General features: G+C 34.4%; 1 protein-coding gene across 1 annotated transcript in view; it reads right to left on the reverse strand.

Moving 5' to 3' along the window:
* LOC128245673 (uncharacterized) overlaps nt 1-23,572 on the reverse strand; it is a 115,775-nt gene that overhangs the window by 63,239 nt on the left and 28,964 nt on the right. The window contains exons 33-70 of the mRNA XM_052963894.1: nt 23,361-23,528; nt 22,491-22,673; nt 21,977-22,108; nt 21,429-21,641; nt 20,955-21,104; nt 20,426-20,629; nt 19,531-19,680; nt 18,561-18,893; nt 17,908-18,099; nt 17,448-17,576; nt 16,727-17,047; nt 16,249-16,437; nt 15,817-15,966; nt 15,269-15,460; nt 14,992-15,120; nt 14,222-14,416; nt 12,991-13,116; nt 12,529-12,717; nt 11,810-11,938; nt 11,306-11,509; nt 10,930-11,052; nt 10,284-10,475; nt 10,002-10,160; nt 9,444-9,644; nt 8,923-9,039; nt 8,125-8,301; nt 7,523-7,654; nt 6,410-6,598; nt 5,238-5,378; nt 4,753-4,947; nt 4,096-4,239; nt 3,671-3,856; nt 3,199-3,327; nt 2,893-3,084; nt 2,352-2,495; nt 1,320-1,505; nt 494-640; nt 42-248 (exon numbers count right to left, since the gene is read on the reverse strand). Coding sequence (XP_052819854.1) covers nt 42-248; nt 494-640; nt 1,320-1,505; nt 2,352-2,495; nt 2,893-3,084; nt 3,199-3,327; nt 3,671-3,856; nt 4,096-4,239; nt 4,753-4,947; nt 5,238-5,378; nt 6,410-6,598; nt 7,523-7,654; nt 8,125-8,301; nt 8,923-9,039; nt 9,444-9,644; nt 10,002-10,160; nt 10,284-10,475; nt 10,930-11,052; nt 11,306-11,509; nt 11,810-11,938; nt 12,529-12,717; nt 12,991-13,116; nt 14,222-14,416; nt 14,992-15,120; nt 15,269-15,460; nt 15,817-15,966; nt 16,249-16,437; nt 16,727-17,047; nt 17,448-17,576; nt 17,908-18,099; nt 18,561-18,893; nt 19,531-19,680; nt 20,426-20,629; nt 20,955-21,104; nt 21,429-21,641; nt 21,977-22,108; nt 22,491-22,673; nt 23,361-23,528 — 6,639 coding nt within the window. The remainder of the gene's footprint in view (nt 1-41; nt 249-493; nt 641-1,319; nt 1,506-2,351; nt 2,496-2,892; nt 3,085-3,198; nt 3,328-3,670; nt 3,857-4,095; nt 4,240-4,752; nt 4,948-5,237; nt 5,379-6,409; nt 6,599-7,522; nt 7,655-8,124; nt 8,302-8,922; nt 9,040-9,443; nt 9,645-10,001; nt 10,161-10,283; nt 10,476-10,929; nt 11,053-11,305; nt 11,510-11,809; nt 11,939-12,528; nt 12,718-12,990; nt 13,117-14,221; nt 14,417-14,991; nt 15,121-15,268; nt 15,461-15,816; nt 15,967-16,248; nt 16,438-16,726; nt 17,048-17,447; nt 17,577-17,907; nt 18,100-18,560; nt 18,894-19,530; nt 19,681-20,425; nt 20,630-20,954; nt 21,105-21,428; nt 21,642-21,976; nt 22,109-22,490; nt 22,674-23,360; nt 23,529-23,572) is intronic.

A 23,572-nucleotide genomic window follows, 5' to 3' on the forward strand; every position in this document is an offset into this window, starting at 1 on the left:
ATGATAGGGGACACAATCTGGAGAAATACAGCATTACTCACATAGTTGTCATTATCGTTGTCGACGGCCGAAATAACTCCTTGTGAGATAATGGTCTGACCAAGTTGTCCGGCATTCCAGGCGATGGTCTGCTGATAGTTTGCTGTGTTCTGGAAGGTCGGTGTGTTCAGGTTGCGCCAGATCGTCACGACAACAGGTGCAGAATCTGTCCTAGCAACCGCACCACCGTCGGTAGCTATCACATTGAACTAAAGAGGAGAATTTAAATGTTTAAAATTTCTTAAATATAGAGCAAATATTTTAATTCAAACTCATCAAATTTCTCTTTCAACAATGAACATTCATAATTAAAAATGATCAAATTAATCTCGTTACCACTTTACTTTTTTACACTTTAACATTTTGAAATATACATTGCGTGTACCCCTTACTTCTGACTGCATTATGCTATTTTTGTCACTTTAGAAAAACAATGATTAGAAAAACACCCTACTGTGTATGATCCAACATCAGTTGGGTCAGTGTAAATGTTCGAGCGAACAATGATACGGCCAGTCTGGGAATTTATCTCGAAAAATCTCAGGGCACTCGGAGATACAGCAGAGCTCTGGAGAGAGTAGGCTACTGTGCGGAATGGTGGCTGAAAAGAAAAAAGGAATAGTTACAACAAATTGTACTAAAAACCTATACCCCACAGACAGTTTTTAGGAGCCATTAGAAAATGAGGATGGCTCAGAGTCATAACCTCATGAATGATTTGCCAACAGCTTTTATTACCACTAATATAAAAGTGAGGGACTGGAACATCGCTCTTTTTTTGAGACGTTTAAAAGCGTGAAAATGATTATGATGAACTTGGGTTATAATTTGTTTATAACAATATAAACCAAGTTAGATTTGCCTCCATTTATAATGAAACTAATAATTGAACGTCTTCTTAATTCTTAATTATTTGACAATGCAAACTCAAAAATGACAAATTTGGAGAGTTATAAAACTGTTCGTTTATATTTAATCTCAGTATTTTTTATGTCTAAATGACAGTCATTAAATTTGAATTGTACCTATTACATAATAATTTTGCTTAACCTTGATGTCAAAATTTGATGTCTGTTCTACTGAAACTAAAGAATCATTTTGTCCAACAATGATTGTCATTACAACTAGTATCAAACAACAGTTAATATTTTCTATATAACAGATAGATACTAATAACAAAATCATTACACGTGATACTAAGCAAAGTTTGAGTAGTATAGTCTAACATAATATTTTTATATCGCTACACGATTGTATACACTCTTATAATAAATACATACTATTCTGTCATTGTCTGATGCAAATACGGAGAGAACATTCGATCCAATTGGCAGATCCTCAGGAATTGCTGTCTCGTACCGGGTTGCATTGAGGACAGGTGGATTGAGGTTACGATCAACAGTTACTGTAACCATCGTTGACGCGCTACAGCGATCATCCACCGGGTTGGTGATTGTCACCCATGGCTTGAGAAGAAAAGCGATTAATATATAAATAGCAAGAATCAAAAAATCAAATATACATATAGATTTGCCAAGATCTGTAAAGAAGAAATCACCAGATACCCCCGATATACTACTATGCTGTACTCGTTGTGTAACCGTGGGTGATTTGGCTACAAAAGTCTCATAATCATGAACACTTAATGAGGCAGTTTCAAAGAGTCCACAAAGTACCAGATCCTTTCCTGTAAAAATATTCTGGTGAAAGCCGGAATAAACCAGGTCAATTTTTTCAGTACAATAATTTTAGACAGTAGCCAATACCACTCTGCCATGGAGGCAACTGATACTACAGGGTTATTGAAAGTATTTAACTGCAACACGCATATTCATTAGAATAAAAATTGTCTCCCCTGCCTCATGCATATTCATTAAAATAAATGTTTGCCAGTTAACTTTCCCATGCTATTTATTAAGTTTAACCGAATTAAGTACTGTGGTTGCCGACATTGCAAAGAAGAAAGAACCTAAAAGAAATAACTGGTGAGCTAAAAAATATTTAGGAAAGTGCCAGTTTTATCCTTTGTAAGCTATATTATTTCATTTTAGGTCTTTACTTTCAATATGTTTCAGATCATCTGTTAATTCTTTATTTTATTTTTTCTGAATAAAAGCATTTAAAAAAGTGAAATGAATTCTAAAAAAATAATTGTCTGCAAAGTGCTTCCGTGAAAAAAAAACACCTAAAAAGTTATCAACAAATAATAGAAAGAAAGAATATACCAAAGAAGGCAACATCTTCTAATATATTCCCATTGAAACACTGAAAAAATTGATGCATCTAAGTTGTCAGTCAAATCTTGTACATACCATGTAAATAAGGTCGGAAGCGGTGTTCATTGCCCTCAGAGTGCGCAGAGCTGCGGTATTGGGTGTAACTTCAACGATCTCAAACAGCCCGTTGTTATCCGTTCCAGTGTTGATGGAGAAAGCGATGTCATTGTATGGAGCAGACTGTTGGAAAAAAAAAATTACATGGGAATATGCATAATGTTTATCTATATGTTTAGTGATAATGAAAGGACTGTTAAATGTATCATTTTAGTATAAAAGCCAACTATTGATTTATGAAAAGAAATGTATAGTGTATTTAATATCAATGTAAAGGCAGTAATGCTATCCAACTATAGAGCTAGCTTTTTAAACGATGTGGTAGAGTGTGTCCGCCTGCAGAGCAAGAGGTCATAGGTTTGATCCCCACAATTTGCCCAGTATGTTCCATTTGGCCCACAATATGGTGCAAAACACAAGCTCAGATGAAAATGATAGCATCTCTAAAACTCAGAATAAATAAACGTTAAAAATATATTCCAAAGTAAAATATGTTTTTTGTTAAGAAAAAAGAGCCTACCAGATCTGCATCAGAAGCCGTAATAATTGCCACAGTTGATCCAACAGTGGCTGTTTCCTGCAAATTGCCGAAATACGATCCAGTGTTAAATACGAATGTTGGACAAGTGTTTCTGTTGATTCTGATTGTCACTGAGGCTGTGTTGGATGAGTTCAGTGCAGGAATACCATCGTCCATAGCAATAAACGTGATCTGAAAATTCACACAAAAAAAGTTAAAAAAAAACAGTCCAATGACATTCACACAATGAAGATAAATTCAATTTCCTTATATGATTCCTTATTTAAGGTCATTGCTATTTTTTACCCTGTAGATATCTTCGGGTGCATCAACGAGGGTGCGTCGCACTGCGATGACACCCCTTGCTTGGTCCAGGTTGAACCATGTGTCCCAGTCTGCTGGGTTAGACTGGGTTGCAATGTATTTCACATTGTGCTGAAACAGGTAAAAAATGCATGATTACAAATTTACTATATGAAAAAAGCTATCTAATATTCTAAATATATAACATAGTTTTTTACAACTTACTTTTAAATTCTATTTTAATCCTACCAGTTCTATGATCTTATGTATACAGTTTCAATCTTTATTCATGATGCAAACATTTCGTATATGATTTTGAAAGTGCACAAGATATAAAATAACATCAAACTAAAAATCGAACTCATTTTTGTTTCTATTGAATTATTTTGTGAATTTTGTAGCTTTGTATAACAATTTTCCCACTGGCATCAAGTGCATTATTTTGAGTTTCACTGACATGAAAACTACTGCTTACCCCATCAACATTGTCTGTAGCATCAAGGCGAATAACCTCAAAACCAAATGATTCTTCCTCGTTCACATTGTTCGAGTACACCCTATCAACCCAAGATGGCGCAGTGGGGTTTCTGTTCACGGTAATCGTCATATTTGTGACCGCGAAATCATCTGGCCTTGTGCTGTCATACGCCTTCAGTCCAAGCTACATGGGAAATTTCATACGTTTTATTTTGACAATTTAAGCATAAATTATAGAAGTACAAGTAAATAATTGAAATGAAAATTTCTATCGTGATTCATCCAATTCCAATCTTGATTCATCCAATTTCAAAAAAATAATTACCAAAATTAAAAAATATTTCTATGCATTATAAATACAGTTTCAATCTTAAGGACAAAAACAATCTGAATAATATCAAAAATACTATTACAAATGCATACCACGTAACTGGTGGCCATATCAGAGGCCATTATAGAAGACTTGACGTAGATAGCAGCTGGTGACTGGTTATTCGTTGTTGAACGACGAATTCCAAAATATTGTGGTCCAGAATCATAACCAGTCAGCTCATAGATAATTTGGCCCTAAAAAGGTAATTGTAACGATTTGAGTAATATTTTGTAATATTTTGTCATAGTTCTTTTCATACATACTGGTAATAGATACCTCCGATGTAAGGATTCTAAATATCAATATATTAATTAAGTCACTGTTGCCATGTAAACTAAGTTTCATTGAAGATTTAACACAAAAATAATGTTAATGACACAATATGCTAACTATTTTAAAGTATAGCTTAAATACAACTAAGGGTAAGGTCCATGTCCCTCTTTCATTTCTAAAGGCCAGCAGTCAATTGTATAAAAATGGATAAGTAGTTCACAGCTTATCTTTTGGCTAGTTAATTTTGAGTTATTTAATTGGTCATATTTCTTTAATTGTGGAGGCATTGACCAATCAAATACAAACCTTGCCAAACTTTAACCAACCCAAATAAATAACCAGTTTTATACAATCGGCTTTCTTTTTATCCATTTTATTATCTAGTTTTAACTTTTGTACGATGTGTAATTTTGAAAAGAGAATAATTAACTTACAGCAAGATCATTGTCAACAGCTTCTGGGGTAGCAAATGCCTGATTGAGAGGCTGGTTGAAGGCAATGCTTGCGGAGTAGGTTGTGAAACCAGGCTGAAAGTTGATGAAAACCGGGCTGAACTGGTTCCGCTGGACGCTGATAGAGCATGTCGTCTGGGCCTGCTTACCACGCCCATCCGCCACCAGCACGTTAAACTGAAAAATGTATGAATACATTCATACAATTGCCTTTCATTAAATTCAATGGCCCCATGCTCAGATAGATGGCAATTATTAGAGGTGAGCTAAGAGGCTGTATAAACTAAACACCAATAAAAACTTGAATTTAAATTTAAATGTTTCAGGAAATAAATCACAAATTTAAAATCATGCAAAATTGGTCGAAACAAAAACTTCACAAAATGGGCCTTGCAAAATTAAACAGCACTAACCTACATTCTCAGAAAACTAATTCACACAAATCATCATATATATATTATACATACGCTGTATGAAGCTTGGTTATTTCCAGAGGTGTCAAGATATTCTTTCAGGGTGATTAAGCCGGACACAGGATCAACGTAAAATTTCTCCCAATCAGTGATAGTTGTGCTCTCCACTATAGAATATCGTAACCTCGGCACATCCTGTTTGAAAAGTAACGATGTTATATTGCAAATGTTTACAGCTGTATGTATTCTTATTTCAGTAAAATCACTATCTTATATGAGCTCAGCTTTTTATAATCAGTCGATGTCAATTTCCTTATTCAATAAACCAACTTAAAAATTATACTACATATTACTAGTACACTGTGTGACATCATAGAACACATGCTAAAGCTTCAACAAGCAATAAATTGGTCAGTCGAATACCGTATGCTAAATTTTACTGATTTGAATTTGGATTCTTTTTATATATTTACTTATAGCCACGCTTTTAAGACGGGCTCCCTACTTTCAGGTTAAAATTGGGACCCAATTTCCCAACTTCCTCATCTTATAAGCCTTTATTAATTCCATACCTATTTAAGGCTTAAATCCTTTGTAAATTGATTTAAAGTAAAACAAGAATCAAGAGCCAAATGTGCATCTGTTTCTCTGTCAATCAATGGGAATTATCCCACAAATAATACTAGTACAAAAAAGGAATAAAAGAGCGTGTATGAGCAAATGTATACTTGGTTTCAATATCTTTAGTTACGGGTATGATCAAACTTAAAACATTTGTAGATCAACAAAAAAATAAAATAACTTAAAGCAGCACTCTTGCAGATCAACAGTTTTTAATCTTTGTTTAGTTTTTGTCTCAAAATCACTTAATTTTGGTATCAATGCCTTCAATTCAGTCATAAACGATAACTCACAATACAACAGATCCCAATTGTTTGAAAACTGCTGAATTTTTTATTTCCCTTAAAGCTATATGAACCCTTTTAGCTATAAATACATCAAATTTCGTGCTCTAATAGATTTATATAAAAAACTGCAATCTGATATTTTGTCAGCAGTGTTATGACTAGTTCTTAGATATTTACGCAAAAAAAGTCTCATTCCAAGACAAAATATAAAAAAAGTTGTCAAAACAGACGATCTGTGAGAGAGCAGCTTTAACTGCTTCTTTTTTTCAAAAACAAATGACTCAAAACACTATAATCAAAGTGAAAAATTGTGCTCACATAGCTATCGGGGTCAGTTGACTGCAGCTGAAAGATTGACGAGCCCTGAGCTTGAGTTTCGGGGATGGTGTTGGAGCAAGGTCCTGATGTGAAGCGTGGTGTGCCCACATTCCGAATCACGCGAATCTCAACGTCATTGTAGATTGTCTGTTTTGTCACTTCAAATTGGCGTTCGGCTTTGATTTTCAACTACAATAAAACAGTAAAATGTAAACAACAGTTGATACTTCAAATTTGCTTTCAGCAAAGCTTTGAATTTTACTACCAGTACAAATGGAAGTTTAGTTTGTTTCATTAATTGTCATTAAAAAAATACAAAAATTACTAATATGTTTGTGTCATTAATAATCAGGTTTTGTAATTTTGTATCACTTAAACTTTTATACATATCTGGATTGTACATTTTATATTTTAAATCACGGTCCCGTTTGTTATACTATACATCAAATGTTTTAGATCAGTCATGCATTTAAAAAAAATTACATCATCTTTTCAACTTTCTAACAGTGTTAAAAGGGACTGTACACCAGAATGGCACCAAAAAGTTTTTTTTCTGTAACCAATCTCAGGACAATTATCTAATTGAATGTGTTACGCTTTGATATCATAATTGTTAAAAAAGTACCAAAATGTAAAAAAAAAAGTTGTGTCGGAGACCGGGTTCGAACCCTTGTCGCCAAAATTGCAGTCCAGCGTTGTTTCCACTGAGCTACGATGGCTTGCTCTAATTGGGTGACATAATTAAGCTATGTACCTACCTCGGTAATATCACGTGATCAAACCAACTAGCCAATTACTCATAAGGAATGAATTCTACCTGGTAGACATACCCAGTTATCTTGTTTATAGGAAAAATACGAAATAACTGATAAACTTAAATAAATTGTAAACTATGTGGTACTTCAGTTGGTAAGTTTAAATGCATTGTACTCATCGATGCCAAGTTTATGTCAGTTTTCGACAATTTTCTTCTTTTTTTTCACTATTTTATCATACGGAGTTCAGCCCCTTTAAGATGCACCATTTAAAGTGATATGTTCAAGTGTCATAAAATACAATACAAAACATATTCTATAAATTTATGAAATAATTTGAAATGATTTTTCAACATACGGTGTAGACAGTTTTCAGGTTCTTGTCCTCAAGAAGGCTCGTCTTAATGGAGACGATGCCAGTCGTGCTGTTGATATCGAAATATAGGGGAGCCTCATACAATCCATTGTTGTCCAAAGAAAATGTGGAACCCTGCAAAACAATATTAATACCATTGAAGCCATGAAAGTTGTTCAATGAAGAAAAAACAGAGATGCGATAAACCTGGCAACTTAAGAGTTGATACCATTCTAGTGATGGGTTCTGGGGGTGATTTGGGCGTCAAAAGCACCCTGACGTAGAAGTAATACTGGCTTGTTTATAAGCTCTTTTGACTTTAAACTTGAAGCAAACTGGTTCGTCATTTATAACATGGTTCGTCATTTATAACATGGTTCGTCATTTATAACAACCTATCAAGTAACAACCAAAAGCAACCAGATAACTTGTGTAATCAGCTGATGTAATCATACTGCTTTCTATAATTCTTGGTGCAAAGAGATATGTTTTATCTGGAATGTTCTGTAATAAACATATTGAGATCTTGCGAGGTAATTATCAAGTCCCTGAGGCTTGTCTTTGGGTGACAAATTCAGTTAACAGAAACCAGAACATTCACTTACTGCAGGGCTTGTTTTAGCTGTCAAAATGGTGAACCCAACAGTCTGATCTTCAGGGATTTCTCCAAGGTACGGGGACTCCAACCATCTCAGTGTGCTCGAGTCCTTCAAAATGGTCACACGAACTTCAACTGTGTTCGAGAGCTGTGGTATCCCACGGTCTCTTGCAATCACGTTAAACTGAAAAAGAATATGTAAAATTTGTACCAATAATGATATACTAGTAACTAGTTTTAATTTTAAGGCCAATTTTTTTTCTTGGTTTCCACTAACATTTAAAAAAAAATAGGATAGGCATAACTTTTTTTAACTCTTTTGGAGAAACAGAATTCTGTTGCAAATCGACGTATATTAGGGTATATCGCTATTGTAAGAAGTTATAAATTTCAACAAGTTCACGCAAATAAAAAAAAATATTAAGGAAATAACCAAAATAAATACACATATCATTCGTAATGAAAAGTGTAGGGTCAGGAGGAAAAAAAAAAGGTTGGTTGTGTAATTGGAAACAAAGAATTGTTTTTTTACGCCTTATTTTGTTCTAAATTTATCAGCAAGTAATACACTTCCAAATGATATCAAAATAGAATGGTGTCACCTAATGGTCATTATCATCTTTTTAAAAAACTTTCCTACAAGACATATCATTTTTATTCCATTTTATATTAAATATTTTCGTACACAACTTTTTAAACATATGGCTTAACAATCACATTATTTCAAAACACCTTTTGTCATAAAATTATGAGAATCAAAATTGGTAAAGCTGCTGTCAGTGTATTATTATTGAGCATAGCTTACAGAGAATGGCGTTGGTGCGTTGGTGAGTACGTCCTTTACACGGAGGGTACCGTCACGGTTAACTGTCACATACTGATCTGGGGCAACCTCGTAAAAGTCAAATAGGTTGTTTGGAGTCTGTAAAATAAAATATACTATGTAGTGACTGTAAATAAAGCATACTATTTCCAGCATGTAAATGAGACATTTTAATTGAAGCCTATAAATAAAATACATGTATACTACTTGATGTGTAAATGCAACATACATTTTATCTTGTATTATTATGTTAAATGCCAACGAAAGAAGATCTTTACAGATAATTTATTGGAATTGATTGAACTTTGGCAACTGACCAGTCATCAATGCAATTATTGCAGCATTATATTTGCAGATATTTTGCAGTTATTCTATCGAACAATGCAGAAGTTTCATTAAGATTTAAAAAGAAATGATTTCTCTTCTTTAAATTTAATTCACCCTCGAGTACATTATGTAATATAAAAGAAGCAATTAAAAACACAAGCCTGTCCATATTTTACCTTAGGATCCAAGTCTTCAGCCATGATCGTATAAAAGCTGTATCCAATCTGTCGTGTCACCTCAACATTGACGTCATACCTGAACGCATTTGGCGGCAAAAGGAATTGTGGGGCCAACAGGTTGCGGACAACATTTATGGTAACAGTGGTGAGGGCTGTCCTTGGTTTGTTAACAGCTCCATCAATAGCATGAAGATGAAGCTAAGAGAAGAGTGGTTATTTTTTAATGCGCATAATTATATCGACAAATGGTAAGTTATAGCCATGTATTATACAAGCATGAATTGTATTGTATAGCAAATAATAAGCTTAAACTAAAAACTTTAATTTCAATACAAATTATACCTATTGTTCAGTAAAACCTGAAATAAACTTCTTCGAATGGCATTTGTTTAAAGCTGCACTCACACATATTGGCTCATTCTAGACACAAAAAAAGATTGTCAAATCTGTGAGAGTGCAGCTTTAACATGCTCATAACAAGAAAATGACATAAAAAGGATAGAATAAGGGAGATATTACTGTTAAGCATAATAATAATATTAATGATATACATACCACATATTCATAAGAGTCATCTAAAGCCAGCAAACCAGCATTGTTTACTCGAATGTTCCCGGACCTACCAAATTGGCTAACGTCGGTGAGCTCAAAGATGTCCGCAGCAAACCCAGATGAAGGGGTTACCACAGTGACCACAACGTCTGAGAATGGCGACTGAAATTTCGAATTTTAGCATAAGAAAATACTGTCAAAGAAAATACTGTCCAAACTTTAGTAAATTATATCTTGTATGACATATTTTCCATTTTCATAAATTCATGAATATCTCATTCTTACCACTGTGTCGTTGTCCCTCCATGTTACAGCGGCAACAAGGGCATTTTCAGGTGTCTCACGATTCACTGATCCAGAGTATGGCAAGGCCAAAAATTCCGGTGGGAAATTGTTACGGTTGACCCTTACTTCAACAAAAGCCTGGTTGATGGCCGAAGTAGCTGGATTTCCACCATCATTACCAACAATAGTTATCTAAAATATACAGAATTACCATAAACATCAGAATTGAAATAGATTACTCTTTTTCTAAATATCCCTATAGCACTCTGCTTCTAAAAAATCAACATTCAATCTGAATTGACATGTTTCAAAACATTATCTACTCCATAATCTTAAATCCTGCTTCTCCTCCTCCTCCTTCTCCTTAACATGCTATTGGTGGTATGAGTAAAATTAGGTAATGTTATACATCTAAAACTTAACAGGTTTCACCAGTTACTTTTGTTCCTCTATTTTTAGCGACTTAAACGTTGTTCCTAGAAAATACACCATTTTAGCAGGATAAGGAATCAGAAAAAGACATCATGGTGATACGGAATTTTTTATACAGTGTGCTGTATTTTCACTGTTGGATATAGAAAAGGAAACTAATATGCAAATCATTTTTTTAAAGGGTTTGAGGTATAAGAAAGTGCATATAAATTACTCTGTAGTTGGTTTTCCTGTTTGGATCATCGGACAGCGGCTTCAGAAGTTGGAACCTGTTGCCATTGTTGATAAGGAAATATTCAGCATCGTCTTGGTTTGGCTCAACATTCATCTCAACAGCCTATGGAAAAATCCCATATTAAAAGTTAAGAATGAATTCAATTCATATGATGCTAAAAACGATAATAAACCCCCTCAATAATTACTGACTTTGTCTAACAAAAGAATTGATTGAATCCATGTTAACGTCCATTTGTTTGTCCAGCATTTTCAAGTCATTAAAAGATCTCTGCATTCGTTTAACATTAATTTCTGTTTGTTGCATGGCAGGTTTAGAAAAACAAAACAGAAAAAAAACATGCTTTAACACTCACATCACCATCAGGGTCAGTGAGCGTGATGATGTCAAGATCAACGCCAGTCTCCTGGTCCTCGTCAATTTGAATGATGTAAGAGGCGGGACTAAAGACAGGATCCCCAGCATTCCTGTTAACGTTCACACGAACAAACTGTGTATTCGCTCTCCATGGTCTTCCTGTCTTTCTCGGTAAACCACCGTCCCGGATTTCAACCAAAAGCTGGTCACAATGATAAAAGTGACATTTATAATTTATATAATTCATATGCATAATTTTCAAAACTAATTCAATTGAAGAAAAAATAACTGTATTATGAGGAATTTTTTTTTAAAATGCTCAGCATACCTGCTGAACTTTGCTATGCATTGCTTACACAAAGGAAAAACAAAACAAATAGTATTTCATGTATAGTATCATTGCGCTGTCATTTACTGAATATTGCAAACCTTTGAGTCTATCAAAAAAACAAAGAAATAATAATGTTAACCTTAAATTCTGAAAAAACAAATGAAGTAGTACCGTGTAAGATGGGCTTGAATCTTGGTTGATATTCTGTGTCGTGGTAATGAGTCCACCAGAAGTAATGGTGAAGAAGTTGGTGTCTGGATAGTCACCAAGAAGATAAAAGGCATAGTCCCCGTACGTTCCCTGTAAAACAATGGCAGAGTTTCATGATATAAAAATTACTTGAACACAAGTTTTTTTAATTCAACACACTGGCACATTTTAAAATTTGACACATTCAAATTCAGCAGTTATCTGATTTAGATAGTCATGGAAGTTAAATTATTGAAATACAAAGAATTAGTTCTGTTTTTGAAATAGTTTTTTTAATAAAATCGAAAAAAAAATCTTTACATGGTTAGATACCAATAGTGACTTTTTCGATGGAAAAAGTCTGAAAAGTGATAACTAACCACCAACAGCCCATTGTATAAAACCATTTTCCAATTCCAATGAATAAATGAAACATTTCTCAATAATTGATCAATGTAAACAGGTTGTCAATGTGATATATACCTTACAGGGTTAGTAGATTAGCTCTCACCCAATATGGTTTCCTTTTGCTAAGTTTATCCCATATTAGGTCACCAGCTTACCCTGTAACTTATGATATCAGGGATCCAGCTCAACTTCACAAACAAGGAAAAGGTATTACATTTTCTGGAGAGAAACTTCTTACCCAATTTCTTTGTCTTTTTCATCCCTTTACTGAATATCATATAAATGAATCATACCCGTGTGTCGTCATCACTTCCTGAAGCCTGGAACACGGAGGTGCCAACTGCGGCCGAGGAGTCAATATTTCTGACGTAATTCGTGTTTGTGAATACGGGGTCAAACATGTTCCTGATGATGCTTATCGTCAAGGTTATTGTTACTCCATTTCTCGGGGTTGGGGCTCTGTCCCGGGTACCAATGCGCAGCTTTGGGTGGAGGTTATAAATAATATTTATTAATTTAGTTCCATTTGTAACATTTAAATTACTAAACCATCCCCCAAAAAATAAGAATTATCCATAATCTTTCATCAAATACCATTGTTATATAATTCATATTGGCTGGCATGTTTGCGATTTGCTCCTTTCTTTAATGAAAGATATCATTCCATAATAATTACCTTATATATCATAATAATGCTTTCACTTTCCCCCATTAGATACTTGCAACATACAGGTAAAATTAAGCTGTTCACTTACCACATACTGATCAGGTGAATCAAGAAGAGAAACGCTTTCCATCACTGTAACGAAGCCATTCTCACTGAGGTCAAATGGAGTATTGGCAGCAGACATCAAATAATACTCCACTGTGTTATATGGGGCCTGAAATGATATTCAAAGCTAAGGTAATAATACTATAAGAATATTTACATTGCCCAAGCCTTTTCCATGGTAAAACACTGATATTCATGGATCATTTAACTGCTGCACCCTGATAAAACAAGCATTTGAACATTGCTAAACATGGTTTTAATGATCCCCCCAAAATTAAATGCCAGTAATATTGTTTTCTTATTTTATTTCTTAAAACTGCACTCTCACAGATTAACCGTTTTGACATTTTTTTTACATGTATGTTATGTTTCTAATTGAGCCAATTGTTGCCTTAATGTCTGGAAACCAGTGATACAAGACTGCTGAAAAAAGATCGGATTGCAGTTTTTCATATTTATGTTAAAAAAATGATGTTTTATGGTTAAAAGCGGTAATTAGGTTTTAAGAAATGAGAAATTTTCAGCTGTTTTACCAAACAAGTGAAATATATTCTTTTGTGAGTTATCTTATTTGACTGAATTGAAAAATCAAAATCAGCTGATTCTGAGGCAAAAACTTAAATGTCAAAATTATCAATCTGTGAGAGTGCAGCTTTAAATTCAAACTATTATGATAAACAATATAGATAAATATAGAAGGATAGATTTTTCATGCATTTATGCAGTATCAACTCTCAGACAATTTTCCCAAAAACGTGCTAATGCACTTAATAATATTGACAAATCACTGTCAAGCATTCATACTTCATAAACACATGAAAATACTAATCTATCCTAAATTAGAATGGACCAATTGTGTAACAAACAAAAAAATCCACCATAAATTACAGCTACATTTATTACACATCTTTACAATGATCATGTCTAAAATAAAATCTTCCACAGAAATTTAACTTTTAATCTGCTGTTTTGATGCTGAAATTAAATTAGACCATTGGCTTTAACAAGAAATATGAGCAGGAAACCATAACACTGTGATGTCATTTTGTTGCTGTCAAAAAAATAATGGTCAACCAGTATAGTGAGTGCTACACAACTTTATTAAGCAAAATCAATTTCTGTATCAGTGAAAATAAATGCATTGAAAGGAAATGTGATATTTCACTCAAAAATATTATAGACAAAAATAGTATGTAAAAGAATAAAAAACCTACTCGTCTGTCATTGTCAATCACATTGAGGGTGTACACAGGCGTATTTGGAGTTGCAGTTTCGAAAACATCCACACTAATATCAGCAGAGTGTGATCCCCCGAGGGCAGGGGCAAAGAAATTACGTCTGACGTTCACGGTAACTTGGGTGATGGCTTCCAGGGGCCTAGCTGCTCCATCACGTACACGAACAGTGAGCTAAAAAATGATAAGATAACAAAAACATGACAGAAAAAGCATACATTTACAGTGATTACCAATACATAAAAAGTAAAGATAAGTGTAAAAATCACACATTATTTTTGCAGTGCAAGTATATTCATTTTTCTACACTTTTTTGCTTTATTTGATCATTTCCGAGCCCTTTCATTGTAATGCTTGCAATATAGGTATAAAAGGCAGGCAAATTATGGATGTATAATAATCTATCTGAAAGTTTGAGAAATCAATGTGTATGTATATCTTAACACTGTCATGATCGAGGTCCAACAAAAATAATTGCAACCAATCTACAGATGCAAGCTTCATACGCCTATTGAATTTACACTAATGTCTTTGAGCTTCATTGTGACAATAGCTGATAACATGAATGATCAGGCTCAAGTCTTTTTCCCAGGTTGAAGCCAGTACTGGTGTCCACTTTGAGAGGAACTGAGAAAGAATCCATGGTCAAGATCAAACCTGAAACCTCCTGGGTAAAAGGTGGGCAGCTTTACCACTAGACACCTCTCATCCCTCAATTTCTCAAAATGGAGATAACATATTCTACTTACATAGTACACCATGGTGTTTTCATCCCGAACGCTGCTGAATAGGGTAATGATACCAGTGTTGTCGATGCGGTAAAATCTCTGGGCTTCGTCATCACCGATCAACTCGTATGTCAGAGTGCCGAACACAGACTGTAAGAGATGAAAAAGCAATCAAATACATTGATAATTCTACAACTCATTACCAATCAAGCCTAACATAAAATCTGCGAACAAATCACATCCCTGGGTATTTTAAACAAACCGATTGCCAACCGAAAAGATTCAAAAAGACAACTACCGAAGCAGGATCAGGATCCGTAGCATTCAAATTGAAAACGGTCTGGGTGTTGACAGTATGGGTTTCGTCAATAGTGGTCTCGTAGTTTTGGGCATCAAAGGTCGGGCCCTGTTGGTTGTTCCTGTTGACAGTGAATGTGCACGTTTTGGAAAGGAGAGCTTGCTTTTCCCCATCAGTGGCTTGCACTTGGAACTGTAAAACAAAGTTATGAAATGAGTTTATTCAAAATCTTTCATCTAACAATATTAAAAATCTGATTAATAGTAATTCATACAAAGAATTCATTTTCAGTATTATTCGTAACACATGATGTCTTTAAAACTGCACTATACAATAAATGACAACCCTTCAGCATATCTGGCACTCAGATATTCTTGCCACAACAATCACTCAACTTCAAGAAAAATGAAATATGAATAAATAAAAAGTAATACACCATTGTTTATTCACTTTTGTAAGGTTTATTCAGCTCAGTTATTTATGGCAAGAAAATAAGGATGCAAGGCGGTGTTCTCAAAAAGGTTTAAATGTATCAGTTATTAGCCTACTGTGTAAGTGGTCTTTCTCTGGACATCCGACATAAAGCTTTTCTTCAGGTAAATATTGCCGACTCCAGACACCTGGGCCTTTTCAATGTAGAAGTAATCATGGTCATTGTTGTTCGAGGTCAGGAAATATTCAACTGTGTTGAAGGCAACCTGCAAAAAAATATAACAGATTGCTTTAGTCATTGTGTGAAAAAACGAAAACACCTTTTTTTCACCTTAATGACCGCCAAAAATGTAATAGTCAATAGGGAAGCTGTAAGTTCAAATTGCAAAAAATAAAAACCTTTATGCATAGAGCATATAGCAAATAACGGCTTCACAAAAACATCTTAAAAAAAGCTCTGTATAACAAAAAGTTGCAACTGAAATTTTAGACTCCAATACAAGGAAATTAAAAAACTTTATATAATGTTCCTCCCATCACTGCCGTACCTTGGCATCACTATCAGTAGCTGTCACTGTGTCCAACACTTGTGTGCCAGTGGGAAATTCCTCAGATACGCTAACCAAGCATGGGTCGGCATTGAACACTGGGTTGTTAAGATTCTGTATTATATTTATTGTCAAAACTGTTGTTGCAGTCAGCGGCGGGCTTCCTCCATCTTGGACCTTTACACGATACTGAAAAAACAAACAAAAAGTTATTTTATACAACCAAATATCAGACGATTTGAAGAAACATTTTTTATCAACATTTTAATAATGGCACAGCTATATAACAAGTCATTAGCAAAAGACACAGGAAAGCATATTTGTGCATATCTAACACATGTATAATAAGATCGACATAAACATAATTATAGCCAATGTCATTTTACAAAATTAGAGTTACAATAATCACATAAATAAGAATACCATATGGTCTAAATATTTCTACAAAAATAAATAAATAAAGAAATTAAGCACATACATAATACACATCCTGGTCTCTTGACTGAAGATTCTGGGCAACAGAGAGCTCCAGATTGGCAGGATTGAGCGAGAAATACTGGGTCGCCAAACGGTCCCCGAGCGTTGTTACTGTCAGGTCCTGTGCACCAAATGGTCGATCAATGTCGTCATCATCAACTGTGAATGTGTAGATTGAACTCCCACTCGGTTGGTTCTCATTGATTGTGATTGTCATGGAACCAAGGAATTCTGGGACATTCAGGTTTCTGTAGCACTGAATGTTCACGGTTGCCGTGTTTGTAGATGATAGTCCTACACCATCATAGGCCCGAATGATGAGCTGAAATGTGGGAAAAGAATATGTTTTATCAATAATTCATTGACATTTTCGATATATTGTTAAGAGTTGAATCTGATTTCCATTTCTAAGATCTATCAATAATTATTCTTCTGAAAAAAGAAAGAAATTGGAGCCTGTTAAAATAATTAAGACCACAATTATTTAACAACAAAACAAAAAAAAAATTAAACAAAGGCAAAATTGTGTAAACATTAAATAAAGTCACTATATGAATGCACAGTACAACGAAGGTTACACAGTACTACATGTATAAGATCAAATCTGCGTCTCAGCCACGTATTTTGTATTTTTATGAATAAACTTTAGGTAACTCACTAATGTAAAATCAACTTACATTATAATGTGTCAAAGGTTACACACTACTATAAGATGAACTTACCGTGTAAATCTGTGTCCTAGCAGGATCCATCTGTAGATCAGCTTTTACAGCGATTTCACCCGACTCGCGATTTACACTGAAGTAGTTGTTGGTACCAACAAGTTCATAGTACACATCCTTGTATGGACTCTGAAAGGATACACAAATGACATAAAAACATATTTCCCTGCATAATAAACCAAATTTATAAAGCAAACTATGGCCTAAAAGATAAAGAGGTTTCAAAGGTTTAAATGAATATTTGATGAGCTTAAGATTATACGTTCAACAAAATTCTACCATAAATTGATTAATTAGCAAAAATGAAAGTTTGTTGGAAAGCATTTTGAGGAAAAAAGCACATAATCTACCGTACATTCAAAGCAGTTTATTAACTTTATAATGATTTTAAAGTAACTACATGTTTGTGGATAGATGCTGTTACACTTATATTCCATTACAAAGTTTTTCACAGTTATACCTCCTGATCAAGGTCAGTGGCGGTAACCATGGTGACAGCAGTTCCATAACTCGTTGTCTCAGGAATTCTTTCTTGTGCTGGATTTGTCACCGCAAATGATGGAGCAAACATGTTCCTATTCACATTGATGACAATATTCGTCTCATTGGTGAGTGGACTCGGCAACCCATTGTCGTAAGCAATGGTCAGAATCTGAAAGTAGTGTTAAAATTAATGACTCAAAATGGAAAACGACAAGGCCTCAACACATTACAACTTCAATTGTAAGCAATTGCAAATAAATGAAGTAAGAAAATTGGTAGCTTTTGTTGCCTCTATGTGATTTTTTGCCATATTACGCAATTTTGGTCAGGAAATACTCAGTGTTATTATAACACATACATAAGTGGGCCCTCAGGCAATAATCTATATATTTTGGATATTATGACATGTGGTGAGCAGCAAGTTATCATTAACCCCTATATAATGTTTTAAATATATCATGAAAAAGCATAAAAATCAGGTTATAATGAAGATCAAATTGAAACTTTTATTTAAAGTATAACATTCTAAGTGTACAGATTCAAGGACTTGCTCGTAACAAATAATGGATAAAAAACCCGGATAACACAGAAAAAACTTACGTTGAATTGCATGTAACATGAAAAACTTACGTTGAATTGGGTCTTTGTTGAGACTTCTGCATTCTCGAGATTACCGATAAGGCGAACCCTGCCCTGGCCATCAATTTCAAAATATTTACGAGTTAGACTATCCGTGCTAAATTTGTAGCCAACAATATTGAAGACATCTCGGTTATCTATGGCGCTGACTTGCATTATCTCAGATGGGAAGGATCTCTGGTAGTTGATTGTTGTGGAATAAGGGTAGTTGTGTGTGTTTGAGTTGACCCATACAGGTGGGAACTGATTGCGGTTGATTGTGATTGTTATGGTTCCAGTTGCCGCAGATCTTAAGTTACCACCATCAACGGCTTGAACGTAGAGCTGTTATGAAAAAAAAAAATGGTGAGAAAAAACAAAAAAAAACATACAATCTTGGGCCTTATTACAAAAGCACCTTCTTTTGCTTAAATTCAACAATTTTCTACTGTTTTTGTCCATAGGTAGCATATGTCAGCTAAATGAATAATCTATAATTGAATTATAAAAATACCTTTTTAAAGAATATAGTTTCCAAGAAATATATCAGTTTTATACTTAAATTATGTAAACAATCTCTTGTGATTCCTTTTGTAATGTGAACCCTGGGCTTTAAATAAATTGACAAAAATCATGCAGCTTGGACAGGAATTATACAATGTCATTGTAAGTCATCAAAGCATTAAAAATAAAAATAAAAAATGCTTTAATAACCGTAGGTATTTTTTTTTATCAGAATTAGAAACAAATTTATCAAAAAATTATAAAATTTAGCGATATTAGACTTTTTTGCTGATAAGACATATATGTTGACGCATATGAAATAACAAATATTTGGATTTAAGACAATAAAATTGTTATTCAGACAATCACTACTAAATGGATAAGCTTTATAGTTGGTAATCAAGCAAAATCCAGCTAAAATAGGTTTTTCAGGGAAAAAGACTATAATTTGTACTCATTGTGAAGTTCATGAACATACTATATATGGCGTATCAGGTCCGTTCAGCAACAACTTCTTCAGCTGGATCTCACCCTGGTTTGTAGCCTCGTTGTTAACAATCAAAAACTGCTGTTTCGTGTCTTCTGCAGTTGGGTTGACAAACTCAAAACGCACTTGGTTGTACGGGCTCTGAATTTTTTTGATTGCTTGTAATTAAGTATAGGTATACTAAAATACTTTTAACATTTAAAACCTAGATATGTACAACCAGTTTAAGTTCGAACTACTCTGCACTATCCTATAATATTTTCCTTGAGTATATCATAATTTATTTACAAATCAATAAATATATTGGATTATCAATCATTTAAATAAAGTACAAAACACAAAAAATCTAAAACTCACAGTATAATTTAAGTTTTATTGAAGAATCATAGCTGTGACTTGAATAATCTTATATCTGTGCAAATGTCTTTGTCAGCCTTACAGTCAATCTTATTTTACAAATATCCCAAAAATATACAAAAATAACAGAGGGTAAGATAGAAATAATTTATTTTTAAATATATTTGGTATTAATTGATACTGTTCATGTAGCATTTCCTTTTCAAAAATAGAATGTGGTTAGACTTTTGATTAAATTTACATTTTTGTCAAGTCAGTTTGCAACTTTAATTCTTTCAATTTAAGCACTGGGTTTGTGACCACATGTACAGTGCAAGGAAGTTCACCACTAAATGGTGTTTTAATATGGTAACTTTATACATGCATTTGCGCTCGGCTGCCTTTGAATGCCAAGGAGTTATTTAATTTATTTCCGCAAATTTTGTTGTTATTTTTTTATACTGGCTGTAGTTCTTGAAACTTGCAAATAGGGCCGAAGAAGAGCTTTATTTATTAGACACATACAGTACAGCGTTAAACAAAAACTCACGGTGCTGTCGGCATCCGTCCCACTCAGAGTGTAAATCTCTGCATTCAAATCCAAATCCTCTCTGATTGTAATAGAGTCGCGATAATTTAAAGTTTGCTCAGGTCGTGTAAGCACAGGCTGGAATAGGTTACTGTCCACCTGGAATTTCAGCACGCTGTACGTGCACCTTGCTGGATCGCCTCCGTCACACGCAGAGATTACCAACTGGAAAAATAGAATGCAAAATAAGCTTCTGTTTTGTAAAGACTATTGCATGTTAAGACATCACTTTTGATTTTCTTCTTGATATCTATGTCTCTCTGTAATTGCTTAACACTACTAATTGAAAAAAATGCACTACAAAAATTGCATTCCTAGAGCCCTTCTTTAAAAGATATATGTAAAAAATTTAGTTTTTATAATGCTCTTACATGATGTTTCAAACTGCAGATGTCTCGAATAATGTTCAAGCCTTTACTGATTATGCTAGATCAATAAATCAAAAATTAAAGTTCAATCATAAACTGCATCTTTTGAAACCTAGACTTACACTGTATTCCGACAGACCACCAGTAAGAGTATTGGCAAGTTCTACAACACCTTCATACTGGTTGGTGTTCGTATTAAGAACACGCCTAATTCTGAACACAGAGCTGCCCGTTCCAGACTCAATTTTGTAGAAAAGGAAGTGGAAAGGTGGCTGAAAACAAAGAGCAATATCTTACGACATGTTTGGGTTTTTTATGAGTAGGCCTTTAGTGACAAGATAAACATCCGCCACTAATTCTCATTATTTCACACTGAAATTAATCATTATAATATCCCCTAAGCTAACTGTTACCCAAAACATTGCAGAAAAGCTACCCAGTCCTTAGATTAACTATCGTACAATATAATATTTTTGCGCATATTAAGAGTTTACATGTACAATGCATGTATCTTGACAAAACTTGTAAACAAAGTTTCAAATTCTTATCAATTTCATCTTCTGCAGAACATCATAAATAAATTTAACATAACTTACTCTTTGAACCGCATCATCATCGTCTGTGGCGGTAACTCTGAAAACCTCAGTGTTAATTCCCGAGTTCAATGCCAGAGGGACGTCGGTGCCCGCATTCGGGTCAATATTGGTTATTTGCGGGGAAAACAGGTCAACGAGGACGTTGATCGTGTATTGGGTACTGGTTGTCGAGGTCAAGGATGGTTCACCATTATCTCGTGCCCTTATGGTCAGCTGTGGAATAGCATAACCATATTCCATTGTTAAGTTGATATATATTAATTTAAGCTTGATGGTGAAAACAGGCTATAGCTGATACAAATCACCCGCAAATTTATTTCCTGGGTATAGTGGAAGGCAGCAGAGCACCAGAAAAAGGGTATCTGGGCTCTGATTTAAATACATTTTTTGAGCTAGGGTAAAGGATGAAGGTTTCACACATTAACAATCCCAATGAAGCAGCAACCGAGGCCAACAAAACCAAGGCTAAAACATTTTGTTTCCTATCTTCAGAAACAAATGAGTTTAAAACAACAAATAAAAATTGTAATAACGAGCATTTTACTTACAACGTAAGGAGTATCTACAGCATTGACTCCACTGATCTTCCTGCTGAGGTAAACTTGGCCAGTTTCAGCAACAATGGCAAAGTATGACCCGGCTCCGGAAGCGATGAAGAATGACACAGAATTGTACGGGGACTGAAGCATATCAACAGGAAACAATCAATCTTAAGGCATTACATGGCAAATAAGCAAATACTTAAAGACTAGTTAAAAGTGAAATATTATGTAGTTTTTAGGCAAACATTTTAGGTCTTTTCTGACGATAAAAAGAATAACATTTCTGTTTTATTAAAGAAAAATTGAATAAACTTTTTATGACTTCATAAAAAGAAACAATTTCTATCAAAACCTACTTGATCCAAAATACATTTTTTTTTCTGTATTGATTGATTATCAAAGTATGCAGCTAAAAAAAGGATCAATAAAACATTTAATCAAACAAACTAAATATTCAAAAAATCAAAACACAAAAACTATAAATTTAACAGTATTAAAGGTAAAAATGTCATATCTCTACCGTTGTGTCATCGTCTGTTGCCTGCACAGGTGTGCCGATATTAGACCCAGCTGATAAGTTTTCGAGTATGACTGCCGAGAGGGTAGCGTCAGTCATCTGAGGAGCATTTAGGTTACGCTGGATGACCACCTTCAGCTCGTAAAAACCCATCATTCCTCCATCATCTGTCACTTGCAGAACAAGCTGAAAAAATAGAGAAATGGTAATTTTATATATTTTTCACTCAAGTGACTGTAAATGTTTAAAACTGTGCTTAAGTGATAGTTATTGTATACCATACTCATTTTTACTTTATGTTTACCATTGCATCGACATTGGATAAGATACGTTATTTAGCAATAAAAGCTATCAAGACTTAAAATGCTGAAAGTAATACCAATGACAGCTGCACTAAAACTAAATGACTGCTTCGCGACCTTTCGGGACTGCCTGTCATTTATATTTTTAAAATATGACGTTGAGCTTTAGTTTAAACTTATTTATTTTACAACTGCACGAGAGTGTGGTCTAGTTTTATGGGGAAAACCGGAGTACCCAGAGAAAACCCACTTGTCCGGCATGGTGACCACAAACCAAACTCACATGCACCCAGGCCAGGAATCAAACGCAGGACGCTTAGGTGAAAAGTGAGTGCACTAACCACTGCGCTAACTTGACAACCATTGAGCTTTGACCTCCTGGGTCATGTACCGGGCAATGACTAAATTGCCTATTGAGTATGAAGACCATACACAAAATTTACAAATCAGAAACATAAGTAAGATGCCGATGATGTAACGCCGACAAGGACTTGGACAAAATGATCACTATGTGTTGGCCATGCATTGCAGGCCGTACAAAAATTAGACAAGCTAGAAAAGGCATGCTTACATCCCATGTGTTGACACGAGATGGATTATTTCGCTCAACAAGGCTTCTAATAGTTGACACACTTAGAACGCCGTTACCCTGGTCAGTAACTTGGAAGAAATTGTTAGCAGCTGCTGGGGACCGGATATTGAAGTTAAGAATGGAGAATTTCGGGGCAATAGCTGTGACCTAGAAATACATGATAATTTAATGGTTAGCAACAATCAACTCAA

The sequence above is a fragment of the Mya arenaria genome, chromosome 2, assembly GCF_026914265.1.
Source record: "Mya arenaria isolate MELC-2E11 chromosome 2, ASM2691426v1".
Taxonomy (NCBI): Eukaryota; Metazoa; Mollusca; class Bivalvia; order Myida; family Myidae; genus Mya; species Mya arenaria.